Source organism: Prionailurus bengalensis, chromosome A1 (assembly GCF_016509475.1).
Source record: "Prionailurus bengalensis isolate Pbe53 chromosome A1, Fcat_Pben_1.1_paternal_pri, whole genome shotgun sequence".
Classification (NCBI taxonomy): Eukaryota; Metazoa; Chordata; class Mammalia; order Carnivora; family Felidae; genus Prionailurus; species Prionailurus bengalensis.
Window position 1 is genome coordinate 141,206,687 of NC_057343.1, and position 13,682 is coordinate 141,220,368.

Genomic DNA, 13,682 nt, shown 5'->3' on the forward strand with positions numbered 1-13,682 from the left:
TTTCTGATGCAGTCAGTCTGCATGACACCTGAGAGTTTGCATTTGTAACAAGTTTTCAGGCGATGCTGATGCCTGCTACTGGTCCTCAGACCCTTCTTTGGGAACCACCATCTTAGAGCAGCACTGTCCAATAGCAATGAAATGCAAGTCACATGTGTCGTTTTAAATTTTCTAGCAGCCACACTAAAGAAAATAAAAGGAAACAGGTGAAATTAATTGTAATACTTTATTTAATTCATTATGCTCCAAATAGTGTAATTTCAATGTACAATCAATATAAAAATGATTAATGACTTAATTTTAAGTTCTTTTTTTCATAAAGTCTCCAAATTTGGTATTTTGCACTTATAGCACATCTCATTCGATCTAGCCACATTTCTTGTTTTGTTTTGTTTTTTTAAGTTTTTATTTCAAATTCCAGTTAGTTAACACACAGTATAGTGTTAGTCTCAGGTGTACAATATAATGATTCAACACTTCTGTAAAACACCTGGTGCTCATCTCGCCAAGTGCCCTCCTTAATCCCCATAACCCATTTCCCATATCGCCCCATCCACCTCCCCTCTGGTAACCGTCAGTTTGTTCTCTACAGTTATGGGTCTTTTTCTTGGTTTGCCTCTTTTTTTTCCCTTTATTCCTTTGTTTTGTTTCTTAAATTTCACATATGAGGGGAGTCATATGGTATCTTTCTTTGTCTGACTGACTTATTTCACTTATCATAATACTCTTTAGCTCTATCCATGACATTGCAAATGGCAAGATTTCATTCTTTTTTTAAGGCTGAGTAATATTTTAGTGTGTGTGTGTGTGTGTGTGTGTGTGTGTGTGTGTGTATGGCTTCTTAATCCATTCATCAGTCAATGGACTTGGGCTACTTCCATAATTTGTGTGTTGATAGTGCTGCTATAAATATCAGGCTGCATGTATCCCTTTGAATTAGTAGTTTTGTATTCTGTGGGTAAATACCTAGTAGTGAATTTGCTGGATCATAGACATTTTTCTAAAGAAGATATAGATATGGCCAACAGACACATGAAGAGGTACCATAACTGATCATCAGGGAAATACAAATCAAAACTACAATGAGATACCATCCCACACCTGTCAAAAGGGCTAAAATCAACAACACAAGAAACAAGGGTAAGGATGTGGAGAAGGGGGAATCTTCTGCACTGTTGGTGGGAGCGCAAACTGGTGCAGCCACTCTCGAAAACAGTGTGAAGTTTCCTCAAAAAGTTAAAAATAGAACTACCCTATGACCCAGCAATTGCACTCGCCACATTTCAACCGCTGAGTACCCACATGTGGTTAGTAGCTGCTGTACTGAAGAACCTAGCAGCATGACTTAGTTGTCATATGCTAGCATAATATATTAGAAGGTAAGGCATAATACATTAGAGGGAAATAACCTGCATGTCCCTTTTCCCAGCCTCAAACCACTTGAGAAATGGTTCTCTGCCCTCAGGCTAGCAGGATCACAGTAGTGTAGAAACCAAGAAATATTCCCCATTAGTAAGGAGGTCATTCTTTAAGGGTACTCACATTTTGTATCCTAGGAGTTAGTACAAGCAGACTGGGAGACAAGGTTGCTCAGTGAAGGCTGGGGTGATGAGAAAAACTTCAGCATCAGGATGCCATGTGGTTGATATAGGCTGCATGTTCCTTCCCAAGGAAGAGTGCAGGAATTATACATCTCAGGTTCCCTAGGTCAAGTCGTCTCTCTAGCTTGATTTTTGCAGATTTCACCATGGTGAGGAGGGGGCAATACAGATTACCGTTTAATGATTCCTAATGTTACAGGGAGACAGTCACAATCAGAAGTGCTTCTCCAGGAACCGCCACCTCTCTGAAAATGTCAGGGAGGCGGTCATTGCCACTGGTATGCTGGCATCTTTACGAACTCACTCTTGTTTTTGTCGTTGCAGATACTATGGATTATCTGTTTGGTTCCCTGATGTCATTAAACATCTGCAGTCGAATGTGTTGCCAATCGAAAAGATAGAGAGAGAAAAATTTTCAAATTTCACTGTTAACTTGACAATAGCAAACGAGTTGCATATTGGAGCGGAATACGACAATGGCAGGTCCAGAAACTTTGAAATAACTTAATTTTCTATATGTTCTGAGAAATGTATTTCTCATTGGCCTTCACTGCACTGAAGCATGCACAGTTTGTTTTAGTTTGTACTTAGTCGTTCTCAAATTGAACTTAAAAACTTCCAAATAGGCTTTAAAGATAAGGTACATGTATATAAGTATTTTACTTAAAACTATTTCTGAAACAGCTGCTTTACATTTATTTAGGGGAATCGACTGGCACAAAAAGAAAATTTAGAGAGACCCTGGAAAGCAACAAAAATAAGTTACGGAAGAGAAGAGCGTAGAGTGTGAGAAAATAATATGGGTTATAGTGTAATTTAATCCAGAGAAGAAATGTCAAGTGTCATTTGATGCCTGTCTCCTATCCCTGAAAAAGGGGACCACTTTTCAGAACCCCTTCCTTCTCCCTATGTCAAATCAATAATTGGCATTAAATTGTATCAGGAAGACTCTCAGAGAACAGGAATCATTTCCCAAAGTTAAGGGTTTTGAAAATATGGAATAAGTTAGCAAAGGACATTTTTGAAGATGGAATCTGGAATGCATCTTGATAAGGGGAGGGAACTGGCTCAGGAAGGTGGCTCTGGTCCATTCTTTCAGGGAGGGAAAGATACAGACAAGGTCATTGTTTCCATCAGTTGTTGTCTGAGCCAATAATTGCCGGTATGAGCTCCTGTTGGTTAACATCATTCTTAGGAAGTTGTTCCAAATGCAGAAGTGGTAAAAGTAAAAATTTTAAATAACTGAACAAGGTCCTCCAGGGCATAACTAGTTTGGAAGGATAAGAAAGAATTCCATAGGATGTTTACAGTCTGTATAATGAAAGGGAGAATTATGAATTAGGAGATAATTATTTAAATTGGCAATTCCATGAGGGGCCTAATCCTTAGCCAAGCCCTGTAGGATCACCTTCACTCTCCCACATAAAATACCAGCCCAAGTCTGCCCTGGTTTTTCCACCAAAACCTTAGAGTCAAGTGCTCTCTAATTGAGGGTAAAAATTTACTTCATTTATTTTTTAAAGTATTGTTACTCTGTTAAGAATGTCTAATATGTTTGTGTCTCTGACATGTTTTAAATGATATTTGTTGAAGTTCTAAGCCAACTGTTCAGTCATCACTAAGAAATGTTTTACATGAGCCATAGAGCGATTAGTAGTTTTAATAGTATTAAAATCCTTGTAGAACATACATATTTATTTTAGAAGATGATAGAATATTTATTTGTTTGTCCTTTAGGAAAAGTGAAATACCACCAGCTAACTCATTTTTTCCAAATAGCTTTCCTATTCAGTATCATAAAATGGCAACTCTTTTCTGTGCCATGGTACTGATATGGAATAACCTCCGGGGTGTAGACTCTCATGAAACAAAGCAAAAAGTGTAGAATAACTTGTCTCGTCTGCTAGCAGTCCATATACAGAACGCTCCTGAAGAGCACATGAGAACCTGGCTACACTGGTTATCTCTGGGCAAAAGAACTGGGTGGCGGGGCGCCTGGGTGGCGCAGTCGGTTAAGCGTCCGACTTCAGCCAGGTCACGATCTCGCGGTCCCTGAGTTCGAGCCCCGCGTCAGGCTCTGGGCGGATGGCTTGGAGCCTGGAGCCTGTTTCCGATTCTGTGTCTCCCTCTCTCTCTCTGCCCCTCCCCCGTTCATGCTCTGTCTCTCTCTGTCCCAAAAAAAAAAAAAAGTTGAAAGAAAAAAAAAACTGGGTGGCTTGGGAATGAGTGGGGAAGGACTTATTTTATCCTTTTTTGATGTTTTGATCTTTGTACCTTGTGTACCCTATGTATATATTATCCACTCATAAAAAAAACCCTAAAAAATTGTTTCCCCTTTCTAAATTCAGTTCTATTTCAGAAAATTGATAATATTCTTAATATGCATCATTACTTACCCTTCTTTAATGGAAAAATTTATGGTTTAGATGGTTTTACTCTAGACCCCTGGAGTAGAGGTTCATATAAGATTACTTTTTTTTTATTTTTATTTTAAAAAAATTTTTTTAACGTTTATTTATTTTTGAGACAGAGAGAGACACAGCATGAACGGGGGAGGGGCAGAGAGAGAGGGAGACACAGAATCGGAAGCAGGCTCCAGGCTCTGAGCCATCACCCCAGAGCCTGACGCGGGGCTCGAACTCGTGGACCGCGAGATCGTGACCTGAGCTGAAGTCGGATGCTTAACCGACTGAGCCACCCAGGCGCCCCTATAAGATTACTTTTTAAGATGGCGATCTGTTAGGCCACAGTGCACTTTGAGCTGATGAATGCAATCAGGCATTAAGGTGAGAACAATTTTGAAAGTACTAACAAATATATAGATCTTAAGTCAGTCAGCTTGCTTGCCTGGGTAGCTCAGACCCTTTCTGTTCCTACTAGGAGTGGTATTTGGTATAATGACTTCTTCTACAGTTGAACCAGCATTTTCTTCTCAGTGACTGGCTAAGAATACATTCATGGTCTGTTAATAACTTACCAAGACACATTGATGACTATCAGTCTGTGTCTCCTAGAGGTCCTGACCAACACGGACATCTAAGATGTTGGGATCATCATAACTATTAATCCTGTTCACCACCTATAATCCCTGCCCACAGCAGCACCCAGAAACATCTACAAGTTTTCAAAAATGAGCAGAGCTCTCTAGTCAGTCTGCTTGGTTCAAGGAATACCTGTTGGCTGTGAGAAGAAAAATATTCATGGAAATGAGTGTAACTTATGAGTTTCTTGAGCCTTGAGTCAATCATCCCTCACATAAATGAAGCAGAATTATTATGTCCTCTCTTCAGAATCACTGAAATCCCTACACTAGAATGAAGAAGTCTTGAGTTTTTAACTTGGCAAACAGACTTTCATTAAAAGTGAGCATGAGAGCACATTCTCAAGTTAGAGCCTTTAACCCCAAAAGAGAGAATTTTTAAATAAAGGCATATGAGCAGGAACGAAAGGATAGGATTGAAAAATAAGGAATCAGTAGCCACAGGTAAACTCCAAACACTGTACCATCAATAGGATACTCCACAAAATCTTATGCCAACATTGCAAAGGCTTAATGAAGTTATCTTGAATGCCATCTCTTCTGGTGGAAAATCATATTGGTGAGCAATGAGATAGCCGAAGGACAGGCTGTATGAGGAAAAGGTGGGAAAGCTAAGAGCCTAGAAAATTCAAAGGTCAGTGTCCTTTATGGAGAGTTTATAAATGGGGCATCAGATCTCTCAACCCATTTGACTTCACTTTGAACCCTGATGGACATAACCATTGATAAGAATTTTTTGTGTGTGTTGGGCAGATTTCTAGGGATCAAGTTCAAATCCGTAACTTTCAAAGATTCAGTTTTTAAGGACTGCACCTTTAAGGATGTGACTTCAGTCAACACCTACTTCAAGAACTGCACATTTATTGACACTGTTTTTGATAACACAGGTAGGTGTGCTCCTTAGCCCTGCCTAGGGCCTCTTCAAATGGCCCAGTTCTTGGCAGAAACGTGATATCCCTGTGTGGGCAGAGGCTTATGGGGAAAGTAGATATTAAAGTGTAAAGGAATGAATTTCCTTAATCAGGTTAAGCTTACATTATTTGTCTCCCGTCAGATTTAATGCCGTTGGATTTGCTGAAGTTCAAAATTGAAAAAAATCCTTTGAGCAATTTTGAAGAAAAGAATTAACCTGTAGTTTGTTTGTTTTGATAATCCTGGTTTCATATTCTGATGTCCACTTAAGTGATCATGCCTGAACTTCAGTTAACAGAAACGGACTGCATATGGCCATGCTTAATCAGATAGCTTTTTAATGCAATCCATGTAATGGAGTCTGGAAACTCTCCAGGACAAATAGGAGGGGGGAGGTGGAAACACTGATAGAGCACCTACTGTATGCTGGTTCCTACTCACTATCATTAGACGTTCATTATCTCATTTGTTGAGATGATAGTGGAAACTTGGCAAAATTAAGTAATTTGGCTGCCTTCTTAGACCTAGTAACAGTTAACGTTTGGAACCAGTTTTATCTGATTGCAAAGCTCATGCTTTCCCACTCCTACACTCTGGTCCATCTGTCCTATGAGTCTAAAATAACAGCCCCACACTGGTGGGAGTAAAGCGCTCCACTCTTGGCAGCCCTGCCTTCTTGATGCTCAGACAGGAGCCAATGGTGCCTGGCTCCAGATCAGGGTGTAATCAGGTGCCTTCGGGGTTTTGTAAAGAGTGCTGTCACTGTCTTCTAACCCGATCAACCTCGGAAGACGAGCTTTTTAGGCAGATCTTGATGAGCAAGGACAGCAACAGTTTTGATTCCCACTGTCTCTTAGCAGAAGCCACCCCTCTGCACCCGCTCCTTGAACAGATCCAAGTTCAAGGAAAAAAAAAAAAATTCAGCAGTGAGCTTCCAACAAGGTTCCAGTAAGGAACTCTTGTTCCTTTGTATGTTCCTCCACTTTGACCTCAAGTTACAAATTCAGCCTAAGGAGCCTGACAAAAGTCCCGTTCCTTTTCTTTGCCTCAGAGCCCATAAAATAGCAACGACAAGACTGATTTATGCGCATTCTGAAACAAATTGTTTTTGTAATTGTAGTAGGGAAGCTATTAGTACTGTAATGATAGTCTTTATGTAACATGATAATTAGAACGAAGTAACATTATAAAGAAGTAAGCAAGTAACATAATTAGCAATGGCCAACCATAAGAAATCAGAAAATAAGTGGATTCTTTAATTTATTCCTTTATTCGACAAACATATCCTTCATTCAGGCTACTTTGTAATGTGACGTTCTAGACCAGTCCCTGCGCTTTGGCCAGACCTTGAAGCCCTCAAGGAGTTTACAATACCATGACTCTTTCCTGAATTCTTGACAGGCTTTTTTATACTGGTGTGGAACTGTAAAAAGCTTGATAAATTGTCTTTGTGTCCACAGATTTTGAGCCATATAAATTCATTGATAGCGAATTTCACAACTGCTTGTTTTTTCACAACAAGACGGGATGCCAGATTACCTTTGATGATGACTATAGTGCCTACTGGATTTACTTTGTCAACTTCCTGGGGACACTGGCAGTGTTGCCAGGGAACATCGTGTCTGCTCTCCTGATGGACAGAATTGGGCGCTTAACGATGCTGGGTATGTGCTTGGTTTCATGTAAAATAAAGGAGCTGCCCCTGCAATCCACGGGGAGCCCGTTTCCCACTGTCCTCCCTATGCTCTTAGGGATTTGCATCCCACAGAGATGAGGAGAAATCCCTTAAGACCTTTCATTAAGACTAGAAATTATGTCTAATTACATTTTATTTGAGCAGCTTCCATGAGTTAACAGACTGAAAAACTAATTATGTGTGACTAATGTATATTTTTCCACTTAAGTAGCTGAGAAATTGATGATGTGCATTTCATGCTTGCTGTGTTTAGAAGGCTGTTAAAGAGACAAACTTTTAATACAGGTGAACATACCTGTACCTGAGCTTTATGAAGTCAAGCCTACACCTTCCCCTTGGGATTCACTTTTGCTGAGAGATGTCAAAGACCCAAGGTTCTTGGTCTACTAAGATGATGAGAAACATTCCAGCCTTTTGTGTTCTTCATTGGCAGGTGGTTCTATGGTGCTTTCTGGGATCAGCTGTTTCTTCCTTTGGTTGGGCAGCAGTGAATCCATGATGGTAGGCGTGCTGTGTCTGTATAATGGATTGACCATCTCGGCCTGGAACTCTCTTGATGTGGTCACTGTGGAACTGTACCCCACAGACCGGAGGTATGTTAAAATGGGCCTCCAGGAAGAGGTGCTCTGAGCTTCATGGGACCACTGAAAAGTCATAGAATATAAGCCAAACTGTCATTTCCCAAAGGAAGTGAAAATCCAAAATTAGTATCTGGTTTATGAGGTTGTAGTTTTCACTCCTATGTCTTAAAAAGAAAATGTAAGGGAATATAGTTGCTAGTGGAAGAAATAATAGGGCAGTGAAACCGGTGAAGGGATTTAATTGTGTCTATGACTTAGTTTGGTGGCTAACAATAGGAGGAACCTATAATGAAGCGGTGAGGGGCAGGATTTAACCCACATTTTGAGTTGCTAATCAGTCCTGAGAGGGTCCTTACCTTCCTTTGCAAGTGTCTACATGAGCTCTGTATTAAGCAACCACGCAGAAGTCTCTAGACCTTATCTTTTGACCTTCCTGGTCTGTTGCAGGGAAGCCCACCACATTTCCAGTTACAACAACAACAGCAACAACACAGATTGCTATTAGAAGAAAAGTATGCATCAGACCCAAAGTGGAGACAAAAAGACTATACCTTTATCAGAGAAGGGGCTAAAAGGTAGAGTTTGGGGGTAGAGCTATAGCAGCTGAAAAACTGAAAGAATAAAAACACTTTTTTTTCCATTTGACATGAGCAAAGACAAATGGCCTCTGCCTTTTTTAATTTCATGTATACTTTGTCACCACAGAAGCCCTTTCTGCTGGAGGATAGGGTCAGTAGTCTCTGGACTCCAAAGTGGAGAAGGGATTTTTCTAGGACTATGCAGACATTTGGGGTAAGAATTTTCAACTGATCCTGAGTCCCTCCTTTTGTTTACTGGCCCCAATGGGGTACATTCTCTGCCTGTCCAGACTCTCTAGCTTAGATTTCTTCTTCATGAACATCAATCACTGAGCATATAGAACACTAGCAGAAGTATATACCCATCTCCTGAAGAACATCTCAAACTCTCATGGATGTCTAATCAAATATTATTCTAAGTAACCTCCTATTGAATATTTAGGCTCTGAAAGGAAACACGTACTCCACATAAAGCATCTCCTTCATTCATTCAACAAACATTGATTCTCGTTTGTGAGTGAGCTCCTGGGACAAATGCCAAAGGCCTTAGGATGAGGGTGCTGCCAAAAGAGAGAAAGAGAGGTTAGGACTCATTAAGACTCTGCAGTATTAATTGAGTATTCTTTTATCAACCCTTCATCTTGCAAACAGGGCCCAGAGGTAGGTTAAACTATACATTTAAAATAACACCCTGGGGTGCCTGGGTGGCTCAGTCAGTTGAGCATCTGACTGTTGATTTCGGCTCAAGTCATGATCCAGGGTCGTGGGATCAAACCCCACATTGGAGTCCACACTGGGCATAGAGCCTGCTTGGGATCTCTCTCCCTCCCTCTCCTTTCCTCTCCCTCCCTCTCCCTCCCTCTCCCTCCCTCTCCCTCTCCCCCAAGTGTGTGCTCACACTCTCGCTCTCTCTCAAAATAAAATAAAATTAACCCCTTAATGTTAAGGCAAGGCTATGGCATTGTCAGATGCCTTTTTGTTATGCATTTAAGAGTTTGATACTCTTTTAGATGACTCAGGTGCTAATCCATCTACCATAAGGGATGGTACTCCTCTATGGCAAAATCTGGCTTCAAGAAAACCCATGAATTTGGCAGATCCCCCCCATGAGAAACATAGGCCAGCTCTAATTCTGTTGCTGAAAATGTTAAACATCAACTAAAGCAAGAACAGAAACATGCACAAATTTTATTAGGAGACACGCCTGTGTGAGAGAGAACAGAGAGGGAAGTGAAGTCTGGGAGAGTTGCCCCGAAGCCTGAGCCCCAGCAAAGGACCGAGGAAGGATATTTGGGTGGACTGCCCCAGACCTCCAGCAGTCTCAGGAAGGTTTGGCAAGGCTGTTGGAGGGGGCAGGGGCGGACGTCAGCTTCCAACAAGTCCTGTGTGTCCCAAGAACCAGCCTGCAGTAGCACTCCGGACATGCTCAATTATTGGAACAGCAGAACGTAGGGATGGATTTGAGAGCACAGCAGCTGGGGCAGCAACTTGGATGTCCGAAAGGTGTGTTTACACCTCAGCCGCACCTTTGCTGGAGGACACTCTCCAGCTCTTATACAGATGTAATTAGATACTGTGCAGCAAGTCAGTGTGTTCAGTGATCGAGAGATAACTGGCCCTCCAGCACTGCCAGGGCCCTGGTGAAGGAGCTAGTACTCCCAACTCTGTTTCCAGCTAAAACTGTCTCTTCCATCTCTGCCGTGTTCCTCTGGGTCACACAAAGAGGTCTCCATGGCTCTCTGGCTCATCTGTCATAGGAAAACGCCAACTGTTTTGAGTGCAAGCATCCTATGGCCTCTTCTCCCCAAGAAGGCAGAAGAGTACATCTTGACAAGAATTCGGACTAGAGCCTGTGATATTTCATATTGGAACGTAAGCACCGCCAATTCCCTGCCCAGTTTCTAGAATCTGCCCTTCATGATCACAATAGGACGCTCTGCTTCCAGGTCCCAAGCTCAAAAGGTAACTTTTGAAGCCATTTAACAGTGATTCCCTATCCAAATCCCAGTCCAAATGATTCTATCTGGGGAACATAATGGAAGGTATAGTCTAAGTGCTATGGCAGTTACTTAACACTTGAAAACCACATTTGTCAAGCACATGATGGCTTTTCTTTTAATGTTATATACCTTTGGCTTTTCCTAGGGGTTATGTTTGCCTTTACTGTGAAACACCAATGAGGACAGGACACCACCCTTTACAGTGTACTTTTCCCTCTGTGCACAGTCCACCCCCCAGTATGCAGGGAGCTCTGGAACCCCTCGTAAGCAGCTGCTCTGTTCCTTCATTTCATGTGATAAAAATTGGTAATTCTTCACATTTCACTCTCTCTTATGCAGTAAGGGGGCCCATCTCTTCTAAATCTGCATGGTCCAGCTAGTGCTCATTCTGATTTGCCCTCTTTTCTTCCTCTTTTATTGAGTTTGTGTTTTTCATAAGTTACCCAAATTATTTCACAAAGAGGCAAGGAAATTAAAATTGGAATTAGACACGCTTACAAAAAATAGCACTTTTTTGTGCCTAAAACGTGAAACAGGAAGTACCTACAAGCACTTTTTGTTAAGAAAACTTCTGTTTTCCCCCTCTGCATGCCACATTTTACTTGTGAACACCAGGTGTTGGGGGGGGGGGTTCTTAATTTTTTATAATTCATAGCAAACAACCGCTATATGTCCTACGACTTAATTCTGACAGCATCTATCTGGAAATAGCCTCAGATCCTACAGGCTAGGGTCTCAGTTCCCACAAGACTGCCCCCATTTCAGATACCAAACACAAGTCAGGTTATCACCTGCAGTTCTGACCTACTGGCTATAAATTGGAGTTCTCACAACCCCTTCCTTGGGTTTGAGAATTTGAATGGCTCGCAGAACTAAAGGGAACATTTACTTACATTTACCAATTTTATAAAAAGATGCAATTCAGGAAGAGCCAGATGGAAAAGATGCATAGGGTGGGGTATGAGGGAAGGGCCCGGAAGCTTCTGCTTCTCCAGCTGCTACTACCCTCCCAGTTCTTCCAGTGTTGACCAACTTGGAATGTCAGCATCTTGTGGTTCAGGATTCTTATAGAGCCTAATCTCTAGCCCACCCCTTCCTAGTTCCAACCCTCTAATCACTTGCTCTTTCTAGATCAGCCTGATCTGGTCGATTTCTAGGGGCCCCACCCTAAGTCACCTCCTTAGCATAAACTCAGGCACGATGAGAGGGCTGCATTATGAATAACTGAAGGCATGCCTGTCACTCAAGTTTTAGCAGCTAGAAACCTGGACAGAGACCCCCATATATTTCTTAGACCACACCTTTCTCCTGTGTAAGTGTCACTATGATTCTTCTATCTTTAAAACCTCAGCATCAAAAGTAAGCATGACATAATGATTGTAGTCTTAAACAGATACTTGATGACATTTCAGCTTTCCCCTCAGGTTAGAAAGATAATGGACAGTAACGGTGCATAATACAATCAGGGGCAGAGAAAGGAGTGGAAGGACCCTCACAAAGACACAGACTTGTAGAAAACTCTGGGCTGGTAGTGCATCCCCACTGAGTCATTTTAGTGGACTCTGTGTAAGATCCAGTTTGTTGATGGAGATGGGAGGGGATCCATTTTTTGAAATAGAAGCTTAGGGAAACATTTCAGTATATTCATTCTGTGACACTCTCTGACACCAAATATATGGTGTCTTTTCCAACACCAACCAGTTCTCCAATCCTGACACCACGTGGAGTTAGCATCAGATCCTATAAGTTAAAGGGCTCAGTGTCATGAGACTGCCCCTATTTCAGATGCCAGCTGCAAATGGGGTGCCCAGGCGACTCACACTTCTGCCCAGCCAACTACAAATTGATGAATTTCCACAACCCTGAACAGATTTGATACTTTACTATATAAAGTACTTGGGTGAGGTAAGGAAGAGTCCCAAGTGCAGGAGCCTCTGTTCCAATGGAATTAGTTAACTTACACCACCCGGTTTCCGTGTGAATGCTTTCACCAGTCTGGAAGCTCTCTGGATTTATAGAGGTTTCATTATGGAGGCATGACTGATTAAATCATTGGTCATTGGTGACTTAATTTCATCTCCAGCTCCTCTCCCTTACCTAGAAGTTTGGGGTGGAGTGGGGGGCTAAATTTTTTAACTGTCTATTCATATGGTTGGTTATTTCCAGAGACCAGCCCCCATCCAGAAGCTATCTAGGAACCCCTTAAAATAAAGCAGAGATGAGCTGTAGTTTTCTGTTATTATGTGGAAAAACTGAGATTTTATTGTTTTTATTTTTTTTAATGTCTAGTCATTTTTTGAGAGGCAAGAAGGGACAGAGCGTGGGCAGGGGAGGGGCAGAGAGAGAGGGGGAGACACAGAATCTGAAGCAGGCTCCGGGCTCTGAGCTGTCAACACAGAGCCCGACACGGAGCTCTAACCTACAAACAAGATCATGATCTGAACTGAAGTCAGATGCTTCACTGACTGAACCACCCAGGAGCCCTGAATGCTGAGATTTTAAAGACTGATACAACTCAATGTTACCCAGAGTAGGTGAGGGTGAAATTAGTGCTCAGAGACTGTTATGGGAATTCTAAAACCAGGCATAACATTTTTAGAGGGAGGAATTTTTTCCTGTAGGTGAGGTGTTGTTTCCTCTGACTGCTCTCAAGACTTCATCTTGGTGTGGACTTCTTTGGGTTACTATGTTTGAGGTTCATGCAGCTTCTTGAATCTGTAGGTTTGTGTCTCTTGGCAAATTTGTCAGGTTTTCAGCCATTATATATTTGAATATGTTTTCTCTTCTTCTGCCTAAACTCCAGTGACATAAATATAAGATCTTTTGTTACAGTCCCACAGGTCCTTGATGCCCAGGTGATTTGTTTTTAGTCTATTTGCTCTGTTTTTCTGATTGGATACTTTCCAGTGTTTTCTCTTCCAGTTCACTGATTCTTTCCGCTGACTCCTCCATTCTGCTGTGGAACCCAGTCACTAGGCATTTTTTTTCTATTTGTCGTGATGTTTCCTATATTCTTTATTTTTCCAGTGTGTTGATAATTGCTCAGTGAAGCATTATCATCATGACTGCTTTAAAATCTTTATCAGATAATGCTAATATCTGTCATCTCAGTATTGGCATCTCTTAATTATCTTTCCTCATTTTGTTTGAGATCTTCCCAATTGTTCTTAGGATGACTGATATTCAATTGAAAGCAGTCATTTTCAAGTTTTGTTATACTTTAAATCTCTTGTAACCCATTAATTTCTAGAGCTCTCTGGGAGGTGAGAAGGGT

At 41.5% G+C, this 13,682-nt stretch overlaps 1 protein-coding gene across 1 annotated transcript in view; it reads left to right on the top strand.

Moving 5' to 3' along the window:
* Nucleotides 1–13,682, top strand: part of SV2C (synaptic vesicle glycoprotein 2C) — a 234,426-nt gene that overhangs the window by 198,283 nt on the left and 22,461 nt on the right. The window contains exons 9-12 of the mRNA XM_043592336.1: nucleotides 1,926–2,084; nucleotides 5,395–5,528; nucleotides 7,014–7,217; nucleotides 7,683–7,842. Coding sequence (XP_043448271.1) covers nucleotides 1,926–2,084; nucleotides 5,395–5,528; nucleotides 7,014–7,217; nucleotides 7,683–7,842 — 657 coding nt within the window. The remainder of the gene's footprint in view (nucleotides 1–1,925; nucleotides 2,085–5,394; nucleotides 5,529–7,013; nucleotides 7,218–7,682; nucleotides 7,843–13,682) is intronic.